The 23636-nt window shown below is 42.6% G+C and overlaps 1 protein-coding gene across 5 annotated transcripts in view; it reads right to left on the bottom strand.

Annotated features, from left to right (window-relative positions):
• plxna4 (plexin A4) overlaps positions 1 to 23636 on the bottom strand; it is a 235218-nt gene that overhangs the window by 172261 nt on the left and 39321 nt on the right. For all 5 annotated transcript variants that reach the window (XM_071501750.1, XM_071501754.1, XM_071501751.1 and 2 more), the window contains exon 3: positions 18726 to 18908. In XM_071501750.1, the coding sequence (XP_071357851.1) occupies positions 18726 to 18908 (183 nt within the window). The remainder of the gene's footprint in view (positions 1 to 18725; positions 18909 to 23636) is intronic.

The raw sequence follows: 23636 nt of genomic DNA, 5'->3' as shown, positions 1-23636 counted from the left end.
ATTAGAGGTACCAGGGAAAACATCAAACTCTACTGAAATGGATCTGCCATATCAACTGTAATGTAGACACAGATCATTTTCCTGCTGTATGCCAACACAATGAATCGCCTTTGATGAGTTAGTGTTCAGTGCTGGCTCAGGTTTCTGTTCACACACACACACACACACACAAGCACACTCATCCAGCTACAAGGGGAAATATCTAACTGAGACAGAAAAAAGGAGAGTGCGGTTTGTGAGTATGAGGCAAGTTGGGGACAATTTCATAGCTTGAGATCACTATTTTCTGAAGTACACCAAGTTGAGCAACAAACACAGAAGAGAGTCTGTGAAAAGAGTTTATAAAGTGTATATTCTGTCTGCTTCGCCAAGGGCGTGCTTGCCAATAAGAAGAAAGAGACTAAAGCTGTTTACAGTGAAACAGTCTCTTGACCCTTTAAAACGCAACACAATGAAGCAATGATACTAGTAACAGTTGATTACACTGGCCTCAAGATCCAATGTCTTAGATGATTACAATTTCTAAGTAATGCCATTTGCTTTAAAGTTTAGCATTTGTTCCCATGTTTCGAATCAAAGTTTTGGACATAAAAGATTTAACAGAATTAACACACGCTGTATAGATGGCCTTAAGCACAAGTACATCTCCTCTATTAACTCGGAATATAGTTTGGCTCGCTCCAGCCGGAAGACAAAATGCCTCTTTCTCTCAACTGATGAGTAATTTCACTCCTCATCCATAAATCAATTATGTATAATCCCCTGATACAGAGAATTAGTGGCCATTTAACATGAGGAAGCTAAGTGTTTCAGTGTTTCAGTGTGTGCACATCCAATGTGTGTTTATGTGGGAGATGTCTGAGTGGTGATTTGCTTAAACAGAAAGAGTTATAGTGATGTAAACATGCTTTCTTTCTGACTGAGTACAAAGTGCTGCATGAGAGAACAAGCTTGGATTCTCCACAAAGAGCAGCACAGGGACCATGGACATACTGAGTAACTGTTCCCACAGTTATTTGCCGCTTATTTGGTGATGTGGTAAAAGCATCAAAAGTGCAGTTCAGTCTAGGCTGAGCCACTTTTATCCGTCGGGGTGTTAACAAATCTTCTCATGAACTACAGCCTTCTGACTAAATCATTCTCAGCATCTATCCACTTAAGAGAGGTGAGAAATGTATTATTAGGAGCATTTAATATGTAGCTTCACACTTGAGCTGTGAATTCAGATAAAACACCCGTTTTGTTACAGATTTCCAGTTTTAGAAAACCATTCTTTTAGCATATTGATAGAAGACTAACAATAATTGCCAATTATGGGACTAAAACTGTGTGTATTTAGTTTGCTCCTGAATGGGGAGAAGTAAACAGGAACATTAGAGTTAATGATCAATGAAGGAAGGTAAATGAAATATAAGACAAAGGAGGAGGGACTCAGATTTTTTCTTTAATATCACTTAACATATTCATAAGCAAAAGGAATAACTGATCTTTTAATGAGTCAGAGTTCTGGAGAGCTCTAGCACTTTTGCTGGCATTCTTCTGGGACAAATGAAGGCTAAATAATGTTTTCCTAAGAGATGAGAATGCGCCCTCCATTCCTCCTCCTCATTTGTTCGTTTTGTTCATTTTGCATATCATCCAACATGCACTACCCCCACCCACCATCCCTCCACCCACAAAAACTACACTGTTCCCAAATTGGCATCACGAGCTCATTATTCAGCTACTGGTAGACATGATAGCCCTATGTGCAAAGCAGAAACGAGTAGCTTATCCAGCAGCTGCTTGCTGGCCCGATGATCTCCAGCGAGGCTGGAGTGTGGAGTCAGAAATCTCCACTGAGGAGCGGCATTAACACAGAGAGGGCAGAGCGTGGCGCAATATCAGCTCACTTGGAAGGTATTTGACGATTAGAGAGACTGAAAAACAGATCATGCAATCATGTAGAGAAAGGTTCAAAACAAGGGGCAACAGCTCTCTCTCCATATTGTGGCATCCACTGCTGCCTCCCCATTTTCCTAAATCTCCATCCGTCTGGATAGAAGTGTGCGGGACTGATGTTTCTATTTCGGAACGTGTCTCCCTTGGTGTGTCTTCGTCGGCCAAGTCTGTAGCCCACACTGTGTGAATCAGGGCGCCTGCCAACACATTCTAACACACAGTTACATCTGTAGTGCGCTAAGCCGCTAGGGAATCAGAGCCTAAACTGTAGGGCATTGTATCACAACACAAGGTACTTGTGAGAATAAATAGAGCTAAACTACCATCCACCTTTAAGTCAAGTCATGTCAATTTTATTCATATCGTGCCACAACATAAGTTATCTCAGGGCACTTTTCATATGAGCAAGTGTAGTCGTAGTCTTTACAATATTATTCACAGAGACCCAACACTCCCCCATGAGCAAGAACTTTGTGACAATGGTGCAGAAAAAACCCTTTTAACAGGGAGACACTAGAACCAGGCACTGGGGGGGTGTATGTAGATTCAACAAGACTAGGTTAAAAGCCTAGTATATGGCTGGACAGTGTATGGTCACGGTGTAAAACTGAATGGAAAGCAGCTGTCAGCCGATTTCAGACCTTTATCTGTTGGCTTCTCTCCTACTCTCTCTAAAGTTTATGGAGTGTTTACTAATAATAAATGATAAATAATGATAAAATAAGTAATAACAACAACATAAAAGGAAGTGAAATGAGGTTAATAAAATCGATCCAAGTAGAGAACTCTGTGTCTGACTTTTGCATGCTTGGAGGATTCACCATTAACATGTACAAACTGGAAGTGATCTGCTAAATAAGACTGATACCAGCTTAGTGCAGCTCCTTTAATGCCAATTAAATGTTCCTGTCTCTGCAATAGGATGTGATGGTCGGTGCTCAAATGCAGCACTAAGATCTAACAAGACAAGTACAGAGACAAGTCCTTTGTCCGATGCAATTAGGAGGTCATTTGTAACTTTCACCAGTGCTGTCTCTATGTCACGATGCAGTCTAAATCCTGACTGAAAATCCTCAAGCAAACTATTGTTCTGTAGAAAGTCAGACAACTGATTGAGATCCTTGAGAAAGCAGTTGCCAAAGAGAAGGGAAGGTTAGATACAGATTTATAATTGCCTAAACCACTTGGATCACTGTGGTACATAGCCTGTTAATAAAGGCATATTGATCATATCTAGTAGGGGCACTAACTAAAACATTCTTAAGCAGAATAGGTAGCACGGCGTCTGAGAGAGAGGCTGATGGTTTAAATGAAGAAATCATTAAACTTCAATGAAGGTCGATTGGAGAAAAACAGTCTAAATATATATCAGGTTTCACAGGTCCCTGTGTTTGAAGATAAATCTTGCTGGTTGAGGGCAGGAGGTGATGAATTTCATCTCTAACAGTTAGAATTTGATTATTAAGAAGCTCATGAAGGCGTTACTACTGAGAGCTACAGGAATACATAGATCAACAGAGCTTTGACTCTTTGTCAACCTGACCAAAGGGTTGAAAAGAAACGTTTTTGTTTACCTCTATTAATGAGTAACAGGCTGCTCTGGTATTATAGAGGGCTTTTCCTATATGCTTTAAGACTATCTTGAAAGACTAAGAGGGATTCTTCTCATTTGGTGGAATGCCATTTCCTGTCATGTTTTCATGATGTTTGCTTTAGTTTGTGGGTTTGGGAGTAAAACAATGGAGCTGACCACCTTTTTTTTTATTATCTTCTTTTTTAGAGAAGAAACAGAGTTGAGTGTCATTCACAGTCAGCCTGTAGCACCATCAACAAATTGATTAATTTTGGAGGGACTAAAGTTAGGATAGGATTCCTCTATTATATTGAGACATGGCATTGAATTAAATGCTGATTTAATCACTTCCTTAAATTTAGCTACAGCACTATCAGATAGACATCTAGTGAAGACAGTTTTGCCTAATGGCATATAATCTAGTAATGAATTCAAAGTTATTAAATAATGGTCTGAAAAAAGAGGAGTCTGTAGAAAGACTATGAAATGTTCAGTTTCAATGCCAGAACAAGGTTGAGGGTGTGGTTGAAACAGTGAGTGGGTTTATTTAGACCCTCAGTGCTTTCAATGTCGACATCCCCAAAAATGTTCAAATCACCTAATATAATTACTTTATCTGTACTAGTGCAGTAAACTATGACAAATTGAACTGCTTGTAACGTTCTCAGGTTGGATATGAAAAACTAAGAACAAGGCTTAGTTATGATTGAGTTTAGGACTCGGCTTGATTAATAGACTTGAGTCAAAAATGGCTGCAACTCCATCTCTTCGGACGCTGCCTCGAGGAATGTGAGTATTAATATAACTGGGTGGAGTGGATTCATTTAGCCTAACATATTCTTCATGACAAACGTTTCTCAAGATAGAGCTACCAATAATCAGAGCTGGTCTCTCAGCAGGTGTGTTGCTGAGTAGGGAGAACCTGTTTTATACATGCACTGGTTGGTGGTGAGAAGTGGGCTTCTGCTGAAGGCTATGCTTCGTTATGGCAGTCACCCAGCTGCCTGTGTTCCCGGCTGCTCCGGAGCTGCCATGAGGAGAGTAGAGCTTCACTGGGTCGGCTTGCGCTGGCCATGGGTGCTGGCTAACTACAGAAGCTAACAATTGGGTTTTACGTTTCTGAGAATGACAGCAATTTTTATGTGGCTGCAAAGCTTATTGGACTAGACTTGGAGCTGACAGTTAAGCTGCTACTGCGGACCAGAGCCAAGCAATGATGGTGGCGGCAGAAGGAGAGGAGGACAGTGGTTTGGTTGGTTTGCCAGTTGTAGGAGCGGGCAGCTGAGACTAAACGGCAGTAATGGCCTAACAAGGAGAGATCTGGAGAGCCAAACCAGATGGAACGGCCACAGCCACGTGCCTGCCTGGCTCTCTTGTGGCTTTGCTAGCCAAACACAGACACAGACAGAGATTTACTCAAAGATGAAGACAAAAAGATGGGGGGAATCTGAAAATGAGACTGAAGGATGTTGTCTTCTTGACATCTCAATTCTCTTTTTTCTTATCATTTTTGAGTGAGTACATATTTAACGCATATATCTTCTAGTCTTGACTCTCTACCTCTTTGTGCCCTTCACCTTTTCTTATCTCCTCTCTGCATCCTCTCCCTCTACCCAAACTCCTTCTCTGATTGATATTCAGAACATTCAGTGACTAAGCTTTTTCCCCATCTTCTATGTGCTAAGGGCTTAACTTTAATGAAAGGGGAGAAGTTGATTACATATGGGGAGCAAAAACTAGGCCTCCATCTCAAGGGAGGAGCGTAGTAGACGAGATGCCATGCTGAGTTTTAGTCAACAATGAAAGCAGGCAGAGAATAAAGGAATTGGGGTTGTTGAGTGTGCACATCAGAGTGTCCTTGGAAGTCAAATTTCCCAGGATGCTCAAGTGTCAGGAATCAAGGACATGGAGAAAAGGATAAAAAATATCCATGGTGCAGGCTTTTTAGAGGATTCAGGCAGGTACAACCAACACAAGGACACACTAAGACGTGCATGCACACACACACCTCTATCAGTATACACAGCTCTAGTTTGTGGGACTGCAGTGCAACTGTTATGGCTAACGTAAATCCATCTTTGACCGTTACAGCTGTGAGCAGTGGTAGTTGGACTGGTAGGACTGGTAGTTGTGCTGGCTGATGTCATGCTGGCAGACAACATTTCAACAGATAGTCGAGGAACAAATGGTATTCCAAATACTTTTTATCCCTTGCACACAAAAGATCATTGTACTGTAAAAAAAAAAAAAAAGGATCATCCATCTCTCGCAACCTATAGCATCCCTCCCTAAACTCATCTGACAACTTCTCTCATATCCTGCTGGGTGCCTCTGCACTTACAGTCCTTATTTATTGTATTGCAGTGATGAATGTTTTAAGAACTCCATACCCTCCAACACACACATACTGTGTAGCTCTGTTATGTTATCCATGTTAAACATACAGTCCAGTCCTCACAGCAGGGATGAATACCACGCAGGAAGAAGCTGGCACTTGGTGAGAGTAAGTGTTGCATAGGCTCACTCCCTGTATTTTAATTGGCAGGAGATGATGAGGAAGGATGGTTGTGGGGTGGGGGTAGAGGTAAAAGGACTTGTTGTGCCCCATAACACCATACTTGGGACACAGCAGTTAATAGCTATATAATTCTCATCAGATAGAATAGGAAGGAGGTATGACCTAAGTGTCAAGTGTGCAGTGTTAGGGCAGAAACAGCAACCGTTTGTGTGTAACTGCATGTATGTGCATGAAGAATACGTTTTCTAAACATCATGCATGGCTGAACTTGGGCGCCACACCTTTCGTCCCATCCTGTGGGAAGGCGGGATTTAGAGAAAAAGGAGAGAGAGAAGAAAAATGGAGGCTGCACCTTTAGCTGACACAGTCCACTGATAATGTGTCTTAGTCTAGACAGTGATGAGACCCTGTGTGAACTCTTCAGCTACACACATATTAGAGAGGTGTGATGGCAGCGCAGTTGAAGATAATATACAAGACCGCACACACAAACCCACAATCAACATTTTAACAAGCTGCGTTTTTTCACCATTTCTGCCTTATTCCCTAAAAACAAGGAGTGTCTCTAACTGCAGATTGGCAATTACCATTCTGTGTGCAGCAGGGGGAAAAAAAATCCCATAATCCTTTGGGAGCGCTGGTGTAGCAGAGATAAAAATCCACTTATTAAGGTCTGCATTGAGGATGGGAAAAGAAAGGGCGAGGAGAGGAGGTAAGAGGAAAAGAGAGAACTGTGAGGATAGGTGTGCAAGATTACAGATGTTAATTTCTTTTTTTCCTTTAACTTGCCTCTGCCGTCTTTTTCATATCTATCCCAGCATTTCTCTTTCAGTCTCTCTCCCTCCCTCCACCTCATTTATTTACTCTCTCAATCTCTCTTACTTTCCAGCTCTCCTGTCATTGTGTCTATGAAGCAGCTTCGGAACCTGAGGCACACTTCAAAGTCTTGATGTCAGACAGACAGACCCAGGGACCCTTTTAAAGATGTTTATGCTGGCATCTGTTTAATGGGTAAATCAGAGTAATCTAAACTGCAACACACTGACACCACTGCAGCTACATTAGTGTGTGTGTGTGTTTATGTGCATGTGTGTCTGTGAAATGAGTAGGAGGAAAAGCTGAGCAATATAAGAATGTGCAAATAAACAAAAAACAAACAAACAGGTGCTGGCAGATGCAGCTGATGTTTGCAAGAGACTTAATACGTGTGGTGGTTAACAGACGCTTCCAAACACATACAGAATATACCAACGAACAAACATAAACACATGGAAAAGAAATGCCTCATTCATATACGCCTCTTATTCACACACATTTTGCCACCTCAGCCTACATGGCCTCTCAACAGGTTTGAATAGACGTACCATGTGCAAGCAAAAGCAACCCCCTTGACAGTACACTCATGCATCTGCAGTCCCAGAGGTCTCCCTTGCAGCTGAGACTAGCTGCAGAGTGCAGCCTAGCTCAGCCTCACCTCCCTGACTGGCTGGCTGCTAGCATTTACTGCAGGGAGCGAGGATGACCCAGTTGTGAGGCAAACTGTTCTCTGCAGAGACAGGAAGAAACAGAGACAGAGAAAGAGAGAAGGGAGAGGTAGAGGAAAAGGAAAAGGTGTGTTGGGGCACTAGTCACCCCAAGAGACCTACGGTGCACAATGATTGGCTACAGGCATGCAGGGAAGGAGGTAGTGAGAGAAAGGGGGGGGGAGAGGGCACACCTGCAGTGGTGTGTCCTCTATAGCTGCACAGACTCAGCCATAAATCACAGAGAATGGGAGAGGGGAGGGATGTCAGAAAGAAAAGGATGGAGATAGCAGATAGAAAGATGTAAAGAACAAGAAAAGGGGGATTTGTAACTTCTAGGAATCCAGAGAATGAGAATAAGTGTTGCTGTAGTAATATGGTGATACATGAACTACTACTTATACAAAATGGGGAGAAAATGGATCTGCTTCAAGTAGTCGTCCATCAATGATTTTGCGACAATCCCATATATAGAATGTGATGAAAGTTTGTGTAAGGTGGAATGACAGAAAAGGAGACATTGTCTACTTGTCAAGGATTACTTTGCTTCTAAAAAAAACTGGTGCTGGGATGAAGAAAATTTTAATTTTCAATTATCACTCATCATCATAACCTTTAGTTATGGCTGGTTATGGCTGGAAAACTGAATAGTGAAAGGTGGGGCTAAATGCTGTATTTTTCGTACTCTACCCTTCATATGCTTTAAACGCTCTTCTTGAGTACAACAGTATAAATTTGTGGTATGGGAGGCACTGATGGGAAATTACACTCTGGCCCTGGCAGGGTTACTGCTAGCCATCCATCCACTGAACTATACAGGAACACACTGTGAGATTAGTTGCTAGACGCTGTATTGATTTTCCACTGCTGGAACACAAATGAACAATTGCCATGCAATGATTTGCTCCTAGCACACAGGAAAATGCCAACACATGAAACAAAACTAAAATGATAATTAACACACTGTAATTTTGTTGAGGTGCAGCTACTATACATTTTTTCTATACCATTAATTAATGATAAATCACCTTTAGTAATTGTTAATTAAGTGTTGGAGAGCCCATGTTGTCACAGTCTGCTACACAAGCGTAATTAATGCCAATTCAAGCGCTTCTTCCAATGCACTGAGAAAAAAAAAAAAAAAGAAAAGCAGTAGCGTCTTCCTTCAGCAGCAGCCACAGAGGATGATTCTTAACTGTTCAGCCACCTTTGACATGAGTAGAAGTCTGTGTAAATGTGTAAGTGTGTGCGTATGCGTGTGAGAGACAACTATGTCTGGAGTGTTTCTATGTGGTTACCTATTCAAAGATCCATCAACAGAAGAGAGAGAAGCACAGAGAGAAAGGTTGGACATAATTACATTCCCATTTGCTGGCTTGACACGGACTTGATATGGCCGAAGAATGTTAATAGTGATGCTAATTAACTGACTGAGTAGATCGAGGCTTTAAGAGTGAGCTTGACAGGCAAGGTTCAGAGAAAAACTGAGATATGTTATGAGAATGAACGTTTGAAAGGGTTAAGTTAGGAATTACCTTGTGTCATCTGGTACAGTGAGAGAGAGACAGGAAAGTTGGGGGAGAGAGAGGGGATGACATGCAGCAAAGGGCCGCCGGTCGGTTTCCAACCCCAGGCAGGACAAAGCCTTAATAGTATGCGCTCTACCAGGTGAGCCAACGAGGTGCCCCCACCTGTGCATATTTGTACCTTTGTGTGTTTGTGTGGTGTTGACAGCAGAGCTTTGGAGGCAACAGCAATCAACACAAAGTCACAGTGAGTGAGGTTGCTAAATTTGAGTTTCATTTGGGCTTTATAATATCACAAAGCTGGAACACTTTTAAAAACCAGTGTTAGTGAAGACTGGTAACTCAAAGACAGTCTGACTAAGTCTAACTTGTTTTGCGTTACAAGCCCCATGCCCGCCTGGCAAAGCTACCCTCAGTGAGCAGCTTGTAAACACACACAAGCTGCCAGCTTTTCTCAGTGGACAGCCATACAACAACATGTTAATTAGAAAAGAGAGAAAGGGAAGGAGGGAGGGAAGGAAGGAAGGACAGATAAAGAAAAACATAGGAAGGGAAGAGGGAGAGAGTAAGATAGTGTGAAGCCAGAGTGAGGTAGAGCAGTACAAGAAGAAATGAGACAAAAATAAATTACAAGGGTAGCAGTGAAAAAGGAGAGCATCTTCTGCAGGTTTGTCGTTACACCTTGTACTTCACCTCATCAGATCACCTTCCCTGTATTTGCTGTTTCTTAACACAGTTTCTGTATCTTAACATAGCTGAAACTACTACTACTGTCTGAGACACTGATGAAAAGCTATTTGGATATTTAACTAAATGAGCCACAAATTACACATCTCCTTGCTTCACAAAGCCAATACACAATTTTCACTTTGGTCTGGCAATGCTCAGTTGGCATTTGCTCAGATTACAGGCATTGTCAGTGTGCACAGACCAAAATTACTTTGTAAGCAACTGAAGCAGTCTCATTAAAAACCCAACATCATAAACTAAAAAATGTAGGAGGACAAAGGTTTATGGGTTAATGTCAGGTTAACGCAGTAGATTTTAACATATTCTGATCAGTCAAAACATGACAAGATTGCTGCAGTCTTTCAATCCAGACATGGCAATATATATACAAACACACACAGACTAATACACAAAATACTGCTCATCCCCAAAGCCTAAGAATTCTGAGAGTTTCTGCTGAAGTACTAGACGAGCCATCCAATGAAAAGGGGTAAAAAAACGACAGGCAAATTATACTTATGATCAAAGCACAGATTCCAGATCTCATGTCAGCCCTTTGATTTGTTTATGTCCCCAGACCTTGACTCATCTTTCCAGGCAGTCAACCTTGTCTTAACCCTGAGTCGGCAACACGTCAGAGTCAACTACAGTTCAAACTGCCAGGAAACAGAAAGAACAGACTGAAGTTAGTCATTTTCTCTCTCCAACTTCTCCGCTGGGTCAAGCCTTTCAATTCCACATACACACTGCAGAGAATAGCCACTCAAATCACTCACAGCTCAATAGGCTGCCACATACTGGTACTCTTCTCAATAGGTGCAGACTCACGAGAGTGAAATGAACATCAAAATCTATTTCACCACTCTCACCCTCTCCTCCCATCAGACTGTCTACCTTTACCCTTTCTCGACATTCTCTCCATCGCTGTAGCTTTCACCCATCATGCTTGCCAATTTTGCCCTCTTCACTCTTTCTCTGCCGTGCCCTCTTTTCTGTAGCTGTTCACCCACTCTCTTCCTGTTTCCCAATTCAGAAAAGATCTGTATAAAAAAAAAAAATTAAAAAAAAAGATTTCTGCAAGCCTAATGTCTGAATACTAATTAAATTTCAGAAGAAGGTTAGAAAAATATTAAAAATATCCAGCAGCATAACATCGAGTTGACATTTCGAGGTAGTTTAATTTCACCCTGACTAAAAGCTGTTGCAGCTAATCAGCAAGTCAGAGCAATATAAACAGCATTTAGGCTGTAACACTACATGGACCATGATTCATTGCTGGAGGCTCACCTCTGCGACAAGCTGCAGCAATACATGAGCTTAAAGCACTCAAGTGCTTCTGACTTGGTGTGCTTGTGTTTGCAAACATGGTGTCAACCTGCAGTGAAGCAGCTGGTTACCAAGGTTGGTTGTGTGTGAGAGTGTGCATGTGCTATTGCCCTGCTCAGCCCCTGGCAGCTCATCAATTATAAAGGAGCTCTGGAAGGGAAGGATAAAGCCAAGCTACAGCAATGGTATCTATAAATACACACCTGACACGCTTAAGGTGAACAGCTATTTTTGCATACGACCAAGTACGCACACATGTGAACATGCTGAACGCACAGGCAATGTCATCCACCATATCAGGGCACTTTGTGTATCTGTCGAATCAGGAAGTCAGAGTGTGCACTGGCTGCTCTTTGCTAACCCGAGCACCATGTGATACTCTGTCTAAATCAGAGGGGAGATTGCTTTCCTTCTCTTCCCTCGTGTCTTTCATCAACTAAACACTGTCTCACTGAATGGCCAAATGGAAAAGTTGAGGTGTGTGTGTCTGTGTGTGTACATGCAGAAGTGTGGATAAAATTTGTAATGGTCTGGATGACATGCTCTATCACTCCCCACTCGTCTTCTATCTCACTCTACCTTTTCATTTTTTTCTTTTTGATTACGAAGCCCTCCGTTTATCTCTGCATCCATCCATCTCTACTTTCTCTCTCTCACCATGTGTTGCACATTCAATCTACCAACAGTATATCCCTCTCCACATCTCTCCATCTGTCTTTCCTGTTTCTCCATCATGCATCCATCCATCTAATCATCTCTCTCTTCATCTCCTCCTTGTCTTTTTTCAACTCACACATCAATTGTATCCTCCAAACCCCCAAACTGTGCCCAGTTTCCCAGCATTTCTCTTTCTCTCCACCCCATCTTCCAATACTCATCTTCTCTCTCCTTCCGTTTCTCCCTCCAACTATACTCCATATCCTTCTACAAGTTAACGATAAGGCTTCCTCACTGAATACAACATGAGCTCTGCCTGCTGCCCAGTCAGACTGCCTGGCTGCTGGATGAGGTTTTTTGTGTTGGCAGCAGGCATGGCAAGTATTGTGGAGATTGTGAGCACTACCTTCTGATTCTCTTCCCAAGCCATTACAGGACTTCACTTCTCATTAACTCCCATGATTTTCTGCACAGAAGTGACTAATATATACACACACATACACAGACTAATGAGCATGTACGAAACACACACGGACTATCAACCAACTCCTAAATCGAGAGAAGGAACTGGAATTTGGAGACCCTGAGCAAACATTGTGCACCAACTAAGCAATTACCAAAAAAAAAAAACATGTATTGAAAAACAACTGGCTCGGAACGAGAAAAGAGCTGAGAAAAGAAACATAAGGTGAAGGGGAGGGGAGTGGGGGCTGCCGGGGGGTTCCCACTGACTGATTCCCCTTGACATGCCTTTATATCTCCACAACAAATAGCAGAGCAAAGCTGGGTAACAGACAGCAGTTAATACAGCGAGACGAAAACACCAACACACTAATATCGTGTGTTCAATCAGCCTTTGCCCTGTGAGGTGGACAGCACCTGTCATCGAATACCAGCCCACTATCATCAGATCACCCTAAGGTGCTCTCAGTCCACTGTATCAGCATAATGTCTACACTGTGTGTGTACTACTGTTGGCTTCCCTGGGAATGAAATACAGTGTATCAGAAATATACTCTCAGATGTGTGTGTGTGTGTGTGTGTGTGTGTGTGTGTGTGTGTGTGTGTGTGTGTGTGTGTGTGTGTGCTTCCCTGCGTTGATGCCTTCTATACATTCTATCCTATGCGAGAGGAGCAGGCTGTGCTACCATGGCAACTTACGACTGAGCATGCTTTAGTGTGCGCTGCTGCACGAGCTGGTGTGGGAGCAGCAAAACAGACACACATACACACACACACAGTGCCAAGGCAACTAGGAAGACTGGTGAGGAATACTCAATAGTATAGGAACATTGACATTCTGGGGTACTGGTTGAATACAGCAGCAGTTTAGGGAATGAAAGGACCACTGGGTGGGGTTGTAATGGCTACTGGTCAGGATGATAGTAACAGTGTGTGTGAGTGTGTGCACCTGTGCAGATCGTTGTGTTCTAAATCGTAAGCCAATGTCCACACACACAGCACACACGCACACGATGCCTGTCTGTCCTAAAGCATATTTCATCATTAGCTCTAAGCAGTTAATCCTCTGCTCCACTGACCACAGCTCAGCTCAGTCCATTTCAATAATCTGCATCTGGAGCTAACCAACCCATCATACAGAGACAAGCACACATACACACACACACACACAACAAGGACACAATCAACCCACAAAACATATGGGATTGGTCCAAAGCAATAAATATCTCAAGTAAAAGCTTTCACACCCTCAAACACGTAAATGTATCCATCCATAATCTACTGTGCTGACAGAGCAGCCAGTTAGTGGGAGAGTCTCTGTTCATGTATTGAACAGCGACTGCCATAGAAACAACATTAATTGTGATTGTAAAAAGTGCAAAATATTTGGACGTATATTTCCATCACTGTGGCTCTACAATTTAAGCCATTGTTTCCTGATGAGACTGCAAGATTTAAACAGTTGCTGAGCAAACTCATAAACCCAGTGGAATTTTTTTAGTGAGCTCTCAACACCACAGTTTTTGAGTACCTCATAGGAACCAGCATCCTCATACATCTTCACAGCAAGGTGATACAGAAGAAAATGTAAACTTCTTATTGAAACACATGCTCAAAAACCCGAAACGACATATATTTAATACAGGCTTTTAATGGCTACTTGATAAGAGTCATGGTAGAGGGACTGGAACAATTAAATGACAGAAAAATAGCAAGTTTGTGATGAGGAGAGCAGCAGACAGGGAGTAAAAGGGAAAACGATTACTGTAGCTGGGGAGAGGGGTAATGAGAGAGTCAGGGAAGTGTGGACCATACATGTATGAAACAGAGAAACTGATAGAGGTTGAGACAAAAGTCAGAGTTTGACCTTTCCCTACCCAACAACAAACATTAACCATTCAGCGTTGGAATTGACCTGTTTCTCACAAATGCCATTTCCCCTGACAACCTTAAATGACAGGTCTCCCTCTCTTTCTCTACATTGCTCCCGCAGAATTTTCTCACCTTCTTCAAGAAGCTATAGCTTTGGAATCCACCATTCATTTACCTTCCTGTCTCGCTCTCCATCTTTCATCTTTCTTTCTGTGCATTTACTTCTTCTCGCCTCTTCTCTGTCTGACAGGGACAGATTGAAAAATAGCAGCACTGCTTAAGAAGTGAATGAATTGTCACATCCCAACGCCCTGCTCTTTGCCTTTGGCCAAATACTGACAAATGCTCTGTGGAAAAGATGTTTTTTTTCCCCTCTTTATTTCCCCTCTGTGCCATCACTCCAACAAGCATGCACTTGTCTGATTTTTCAAACACTACCTTTGGCAGTTCTTCGGTAATATCCAGGACACAGGAAAACACGCCCATTTATCCTCTGCTTCTTCAACCTCACTACCTTTGCATGCCATGCCTTGCTCATTTTTGTGCCTCTGTCTATGTCAAGTTCAAGGTTAGTTGCTCATTGTATTGAGTGCCAATGCTCCCCCATCGGGATGAACAGAGGGGAGATGCATTAGCACCTCGGCAGGTGGCCCTCAATCTCATCTCTTCCCTCTCTTTTCTCTCCACTACTTCCCTCCACACCACCCTTTTGTGTCCCAGTCCACCTCTCTATCCACAGCCCCATGGAGGTACCTGGCCAGCCTTTGTCCAGCAGTGTGTACATGGGCTGGTGTGTTCACTGATGCGTGCTTGTGTGCTTATCTCAATACGTGCAATTATGTGCAGTGAGTATCATGTATGTGCCAGCACAGACGTGTACCTCTCATGCTAATGTGTAGCATGACCAGATGACCATAAACTAAACCAAAGCCTGCAGGGGGTTACGGCTTTCCCCTTGACCTACAGAGGTGCACTGACCTGCAGTAAATGGGTTTAAACCCTACCCAGGCACAGCCTTTTATCTCCGTCACATCTCCATCTCCTCTGTAAGCCACAGACCAACGCACACACAAACTGACCAACAGACAGCCTGACAGAAGCCATATGGTCCATTCACTTCCAGTGGCAGGAGGTAGCCATCAAAGAGCTCTCACAGCAACTCCACTCAGCCAGAGACAGATAGACCAAGGGAGGGAGAGACATGAAGGGAAAAGGAAGAGGGGAAATTATGAGAAGAGGGCAAATAGAGGTGGAGAACGGGAGGGGAAGCAGAGAAATAAGAGGAGAAAGAGGTGGGAAGAGGGAGAGACATTCTAGCAATTCAGAGCCAGAAGTGAGGTGGAAATGGAACGAGATGGGAAAAGACATGAAGGTGTACAGATCTGTACAGACCTGTGGGAGACAGTAAAGGCCAAACGTGGCTGTAGCTGTGAGCATGTGCAGAATTCTCCTGATTTGACAGCACTGCCTGCTTTATGCTGACAGGAGGGTGTTACGAAACTCAGCTTAGACTGTGTCAATACACAGCTCAGCTCAGCCACTCAGCACCAGACATCTGAGGCAAGAGTTGGTTGCTGTGTTTGTGTTTCACTCTGTGCATGTGGTATTGTACAACTAACTTTGTGAGGGTGATCCTTACTTCTTCTAAAACTGTCGAAGAGTGAAGACTTGCTTTTGCAGTTAACTCTGGTCAAAGTTCAACGTAAAAGATATTTTCTCTCACAGTTTGCCTTCTTCTTCTATTGTTGATTTTTTTGCCGTTTCTTTTCAATCCAGCCTTACGTTCCAGACTCTCTGACACTTCTGCTTTCCCTTGCCCTCACAATCATCTTTCTGCTCATCCTTCAAAATGACTACACAACCCTATACATTGTCCCGACCACGATGATCCTATCTTCTTTATTCTTGGGCCAACATTACGTGAAGGCACATAATGATAATGGTCGCCCTGATCGCCCAAGTCTTTGTCTTTTGCCATTTCAGACAGTGTTATACGTCTCCAACTGATCTCCAGTTTAGGTTGAAGTTAAGGTAAGGGCTGGGGTTAAGTATGCAGTTATATTAGTTAAGGAGAGGTTTAAGGGCTAGAGAATACATTATGTTAATGATGGTCCATGAGTACAGAGCCATGTCTGTACTCTGATCCACAGGCCTCACGTTGTACTAGTGAAATTTTACTCTAACTGCCACTACATAAAACTATTTCACAAGCAAATTGAATTTAATTCACTCAGCTTCCTGCCCAACTCAACTTCATGATGTCATAAATGTAAGCCTGTAAACAATAACATTCAGCTCACCCGAACACCAATGCATTTAAGTCCATCCGCCCTCTTTTACCGTAATGCTTATATTTATTCAGGATGGTGTGTTAGTCACAGGACGATAAATAACACTGAAAAAAAACAGAGAGTGAAAGCAAGTGTGTGAGAGTAGATCTGAGAGAAAGGAGGAGGAGGGGGTTGAGGGATGGAACAAGTAAGGTGGAGGAGTGTATATAAATCAACATCCATTAGCTGAGGGGTTATAAAGTCACTGATGAAGGAGGTGGACTAAAGCTCAGACCTTTTATTGTCTTGTTGTTGTCTTTTATTGCCTGTGATGTCATCTAATGGTATACAGTTAACGACAGGGGAGGAGAAGTATGTACATGGGAGGGGAGGATGGGGCTGTAATGGGACTGTGTGCAAGTGTGCACGCCTGTGTTGACACAGGATATTGATCACCTTTTGTCAAAGATGGCGTGTGTCTGTGGGTTTTCTTTGTCTGAAAATACCATATGTGCACAATCTGATCTTGATTCATGTCGAGTTTGAATATGAATAATGCCAAAATCCTGCAGACGTGAATCTCTCATGTGCCAATATGTGGTTTTGAGAGGGATGTCTGGAGAGAGGCCAAGGGAAAGAAGAAGAAAAGCATGACGATAACCAGGAACAGAATTTGTTTCTAACATCCTGAAGCAAAAGCAATATTCAGAAAACATTGCAAACCACTTGCAATATTTAAGCACTCAATGCCACTAAATTTTCCTACCTAACTCGTTCTCGTCATCACAGATAAGCAGTAGGCATTAAATATGATTACATATTTCCCCCTGCCTACATGTTGGTTATTGTCGCACAACATGCAAAACCACTGCCTCAACCACTCTGCTCCTGTGCAGAACAAAAACAGCAACAACAAGCACAGGCAGGGGCCAGTAATCAACAAAAACAAACAACGTAAAAAGACTGCCTCTGTATTGGTAGAAAAATACCTGACAACACTGGTTGCTTGTTCTGGCCTTTGTGACATCTTTTTTCAACTTTCTCAACAATCTTCCTTTAAAATTCAACTCTCCTCTGCTTCCCTCAGTCACTTCATCCTTCTCTATTTCCTCCTCTCTGTGCAAAGCTGTTTTCCCAGAGCCTGAGAGGCTCAATGGCCTAGCCACCCCAGAATTAGTCTCAGTCATGGCCCTACGATATATGTGTGTATCAGTGTGAAGAAGGGAGGGGGGTAAAAGCACAGGAGCTACCACCCTTCTATCACACCTAGTAGCAGTGCATCATCCCATTAGCCCAGAAAAGGGTTGCCACATGGGGGGAGGGCACGGGGGCATGAGGGGGAATCTAAGGTGGAAGCCACAACACACCAAAACCCAGCTTATCCAGTGCTGTTTAACTGTGAGGGGACAAATCTTGTTTAGCCAAGAGCTTTACTGTCACATAGTGTGTGACATGTTTTTCAAGGGAGAGACAGTTATGGTCAGAGATGTTCACAAATGCTGCAGCTAACACAATTCCACAGGAGCTTCAAAGCCAGAATAGCCCAGTTTGTTTCCTATAATGACTAAAAATGTGATAATATTCCAGTTTAGTGTACAAGGTTAGTAAACAGAAATAGCAAACAAATGTGACTGAACACCTTTTGAAGTGACACCGTACATAATGTTGTTACATAAATCACCTAATAAATGATGTAGTTCATTCATTCTGATCCTTCAATTTGCCTCAAGAAACAGATAAGAAACTTTGTCTAATCGATTCTGCAACATGCTGATCTGTGCTGTCTAGCAAGTTCTGCAACATGCTGATGTGTGCTACAATCTGCCCCCAGGGCTCTGGATTTTATACAAGTCCAAAGTGGAAGAAAAGTACAGCGGATACTCCTGATACTGGGTTTATACGAGTGTATGTGTGATATATGGTGCAGTGGATGAGGAGGATGTTCAGAGATACCAGATAGGCTTGGCTCTAGGAATAAAACCCCCTCAGGGGCTCTCCTGATCCCCCTTTCTCAAGCACACACACACACACACACACACACACACACACACACACACACACACACACACACACACACACACACACAATTTCTCTCCACAGTGAAGTACACACACTTCCTCATTTCACTCTCCCTCTCTTTCGTGCACACATACACCTCTGCCTCTTGCAAATACAGTCGACTCAGCTGATTTGCCTGAAAGTCAATCTGCCTCACTACTACCATCCTTCCTCCAATCCAGCAGTCCCCAATTCCCAGGCCTTACTCCACATTCTAACAGGGAGAAACCAAATCTCTGCTAGCCTTCATCCTATATTCCTCCTCCTTACCTTCTTGACTCGGCCATTTTTTGTGCCCACGAAGACAAGCGAGTGGTTCTTGTAGACGTAGGCAATGACGGAGGTCATTTTGTCAACGGCGTCGGAGAAGAGAGGCTTGCCATGCACCATCTCAGATACGCCCAGCGGTGCATTCATGTCGAGGCCACAAAAGTCATCATCGATGGTCAAGAGCTGCAGTGCAGAAGAGGAAAAGGGATTAGTTCGACACAAATATGATTCACTTTTCCTCATGAGTACTAGGCTTAAAAATGGTTTCAACTCCAAGTTCAAGGTGAAATGTACTGTTTGGGAAAACACTTGTTGTCAGTTTTTGAAAAGCACTGTAAGCCACCAAGGGAGAAAGGTTGAGGGTGTCTTGCAGCACTGAGCATGCTTTTCAAAATAAAACTACAACTGAGCTCAAGATTAATAAAAACAGTAATCAATACCTCGTCTCTGGCTGTGCGCGTGTTTCCACAAGGGACACATATGGATAGGGGAGAACAAAGGGGAAGCATTTTGTATGTGAGTGAGAGAATGTGTTAGCATTTGTATGCGTGTGTGCTTCTGCTGGTCCACATGCAAGAAAATGTGGAAACAAGTAAGAGATGAAGATGGAAGAAGACTGCAGTCAGGCTCTAACTCTGTAATAGCGCCAGAGGCTGCTCTGTCAGGCACAATTCCCCACTGTCCACCCAATGCAACGGCAACTGCAGAAATGCCTGTGCCGCAAGATATTCACTGTGCAATGATTCAAAGTGAACTAGGTGAATAAAGAACAGTGCTACACCATCACACAGCTCTGAGGCAAATCACATTATGCATCTAAATATATAAGTATTAAAAAACAGACTGAGAATAAGGAGAATTAGAAGTCTTGATGGAGGTTCATCTGTTATGCTTTCTATGAGGACACGCTGCTGTGATTTTGTGATTATATACCGATGGGTGTGTTTCATGTTTTGTGCCTCTCTACATTTTGTGTTTTGCATGCATGTGTTTTATCCTGCCGGGGGGATATTCATACCAGTCTCTATGGGCAGAATGACTTATGGGTTTTGATAAGAGAATAATGGTGCTGGGGATTGGTCATTATTCTGTGTGTATGGATGGATTTGAAACACTGGGTTTAGGACTGAAGCAGGCACTGCTTGATTAATGGCTTCGCAATGTGGTGGGATGCTGTGAGGAAAAAATGCCTTGGCAGTTGACACGAAGCTTTTTCAAAATACACAGCAAATATCAGTAGTTAGATGAAATGGTGGGTGCGAGGTATGAAATCCACATGCTACTGTGATGACTTGATGAAAAGCGATTCGATGTGGACTGATCTGAATGTTGAATGTTTGAAATGAAGCCCTTGTAATACATCATGAACAGCAGTGTTTCCCTTATAAACCTTTTGCAGGGACAGCAGATACACAAAAAATTATTGCCGCAGCTGCAATGTCATGAAGTCGCAATTACACGACTCTGCAGAAGGCTTTTAATTTGAAACAACGGATAAAATAGAGACACAGGATAAGACCCAGCCAAGGTGAGAGGGGGAGAGAGAAAGACGAGAAACAGAAAGAAGAAATAAGATGTAACTAACTAACTAACTAACTAACTAACTAACTAACTAACAATGAGTTAGATTGATTTTTATTACCACTGGTGTACTACATGCACCACCCAGTCAGTGGACTGTCCATAAATCCACAAGGTTTTTACCAGCCCTGTTGTGTCAGCACACTGGAACAACGCACCATCACTTTTTTTCTCTTCAAGGGAAGAAACGGAATATTTGCAGTTCTCGTAATGCGATTGAAATTCATATACAGTTTTTTAATTGCTTGACAATCCAATCATTAAAACATTAAACATTAAAGGTGCACTGATTGACTCACAATGTCAACTCATGCATTGAGTGACATGCAAGGAAATATTCCACCTTAAAAAGTTGCTGGTAGCCAGCACAGTGAATTTATTTTTTCTACCTAGCTATGGTTAATTAGTAAAAGATGAAATGGCAGCAAAACATCCTTTCATTCATCATTCACCGTTGTAATGGTTTCTTTATTTGTGATGCGCTTGAAAAGAAACATGACAAAGGCAGCTTATTCAACCTGCACAGCTTGTGCTGCATCCACAGAGCCTGCTGGAAACGAGAGCGAGTTTGTAATATTCTCAGCATAATGAAACTATTCATGAATTCAGTCTAACATTTCATCTTGTAGTCAGTTATAATTGACTAATGTATGTAAACTTGCCACCATAGACACAAGACTGGCTCTGGTACTTAAGAAAATGCTTAAATCCAACCAAAAACTCAGCTTCAGAAGGAAAAGATGAACAAACCATTTCATGTCAACAGCTGCTTAGTGGTTTGAGCAGTCAGAAGTGGGATGTTCTGGTGGGCAGAGGGTCTTTTAGTTTATGTCTTATTTCCCATTTTTACTCCTCAAAGTGTACCCCCTGGACTCTTGATCAATCTCGCAAGCACCAAATGTCTCCCCACAACCTTTCACTACAGGCCATCATCATCATCAGAAGCCTCTAACTGAGCCACAGAAGAAATATGGGGTCTGCTTTCATTAGACAAATGGAACATGGCTGGTCTAGGCTACAATGAGCTTTAGGCTATAACACAGGGTTATATGAAGGGGTATGAATGATCAATAAAGATGACTTCAATTTGGGTCAAGATCATGTCATGTGGTTAAAGGATTGAGATGAGGACAAAAATGGACAGCAACATATAGATTAAGAAGAGAGAGCGTAAACAACGGTGAATAATGGTGCACAACAAAAACATTTACACGGACAATGTTTCCTCTTTTTTCTTTACCCTCTCCTTGCCTTCTGACCTTTTCAGAATGAGCGGCTGTCAAGAATGCACTCTCTGTCCTACAAGTCGTGTGGTGGCTCGCTGCTAGACTGATGGAGCTCTCATGAGAACCAGGGTCACTCCGTAAAAATCACAGTGAAATATCACTCTGATCTTCAGGGTCACTCTTCATGCTAACATTCCCCTCTTCTCTAATGCAACGATTAATAATCAAGACAATTCCTCAAGCCACCACTTATCTCCACTAGCGTCCGCTCGCTGTATATTCTTTCCAATCACCGGTAAAGCTGTTTTTCTACACATTCATTCATATGCTTTGCTTTTGTGACAGAAAGAAACACCCTCTCCATGTCGCCATCAGTTATAAAGGAGCTTCATTGTCCCAGGGTTCAAAGGTTAACAGGGTCTATCAGAAGCAAAATGGAGTACTTTGTAGTATTTGGGGTCTACATGATTGAATGCTTCCTCGAAAGATAATAAAAGGTGCAGCCACTTCACCCAAGATTGATTATTAAAGCAAAAGAGGTTTTTGCTATTAAAAAAAAAAAAGAAAAATTACATCATGTGGTTTCTGTCAACACAATGTAGTGTGCCTGCACAAGTAAGGGGTGATGCATGTGGAGAGGAGGATGAGAATCTTTTTTATATGTGTGAAAATGAGAGTATGTGTGTGTTTTCATCTCTTGTCACTGACACATGCTGGGTTTTTTTTCTGCTGGTTGCCAATCACAGCCGCCATCTCTGTCCCACATATTGCAATCTAATGAAATATACTTTCTGTCTGTCAGCCCTTTCAGGAAGCAGACACGTTTTCATTATACCACCACCAAAACATGACATTTGTAGTTGTGATGCCAAAGACGTCTCTAGTCAGAATACCAAATAATATCAGTGTTGCCCTTGACATTGTCTACAAATAAGACAATGCTGTCACTGCTTCGATCATGTTTTCTGCCCCTTTTCATTCTCTCAACCCATCACCTGAACGCATTGTCAAACTCAGAGGGTTACAATTTTTCACTACTTTTTCCCTCAACCACTTCTTAACGTCTGATAGCCAGGGCTATACAAGTTGTCCAAGCATTGACTGACAACATGAAGACCAAGAGGATGATTTTTCATCTTCCATTCTCTCTGTCTGTAACAAGGACCTCCCTCATGAGATGACTGAATGTACAGATTTGATTTCACTAACTTCTGAAGAGACACAAATTATGAATTGTTGCAGGACTCAACAAAATGTTCCAAGATGTTTGCAAGTACGGAAACAAAATTACACTTGGTACAAACCACTCATACAGATTCAAATTACAGAATGTAACTTCTGTCTAATCTTTTTTAGATAAAATATGCTCAAAAACATGTTTGAATGTGGAGAGGTGCTCTCAAAGGCTTCAGACTCAAGCAAGTCTCACTCTTCTAATCAACCAGAGGAGGCCAGAGTCAGGAGAGGAAGCGCGTGGCTGTCAATACATGAACTTCCTTCTGGTCTTCTATTCCTGTGATCCGGCTCAGTGCCTTCAAACTCTTCCATGGGTACTGAAGATATATAACTTAAACAAATTATTATTGCTACAGATACCATTAGCTGTACACATCTGAGTTGGTGTCAAAAAGTTGGGCTGTTGACCCACGTCAAGATGTATCCCAGTTTACACTGGTTAGATGATCAAAGTAAATCTGAAAAGGCATCCAGACATTCATGAACTTATCCTTGTTACCCTTAGAAACTCAATTCTAGCTCAGGCCTGATAGGTATTTCAGCCCGAGTCCCAAAGCGTAGCAACGCAGGAGAAAGACAGAGGGTTCCTCCCTAAAGACAGAGGGACAGGAGAGCAGACTCTCTGTGTTTGGACAGAGGCCAAGCAGTGAGGCAGAATCAGGTCACTCTTAGCCATATCCATCTCTCTGCTTCTGTCTGCCTGCCAGCACCAGCACAAAGAGAGCTCTCTTCTGGACTGTGCAGAGGGATCAGCAGATACAGAGTGGAGAGAAAGAGAGGGGGCAGTGGGCGCGCGTGTAAGAGAGAGAGTTGCTCAATGCGATTAGTGGGGACTGAAAGAGATACGCTCTCCAACGCTCTCTGATGT

The sequence above is a fragment of the Trachinotus anak genome, unplaced genomic scaffold, assembly GCF_046630095.1.
Source record: "Trachinotus anak isolate AG129_WGS33_773 ecotype Australia unplaced genomic scaffold, CSIRO_AGI_Tana_v1 ptg000018l, whole genome shotgun sequence".
Classification (NCBI taxonomy): Eukaryota; Metazoa; Chordata; class Actinopteri; order Carangiformes; family Carangidae; genus Trachinotus; species Trachinotus anak.
This window is presented reverse-complemented; position numbering and strand designations above follow the sequence as displayed.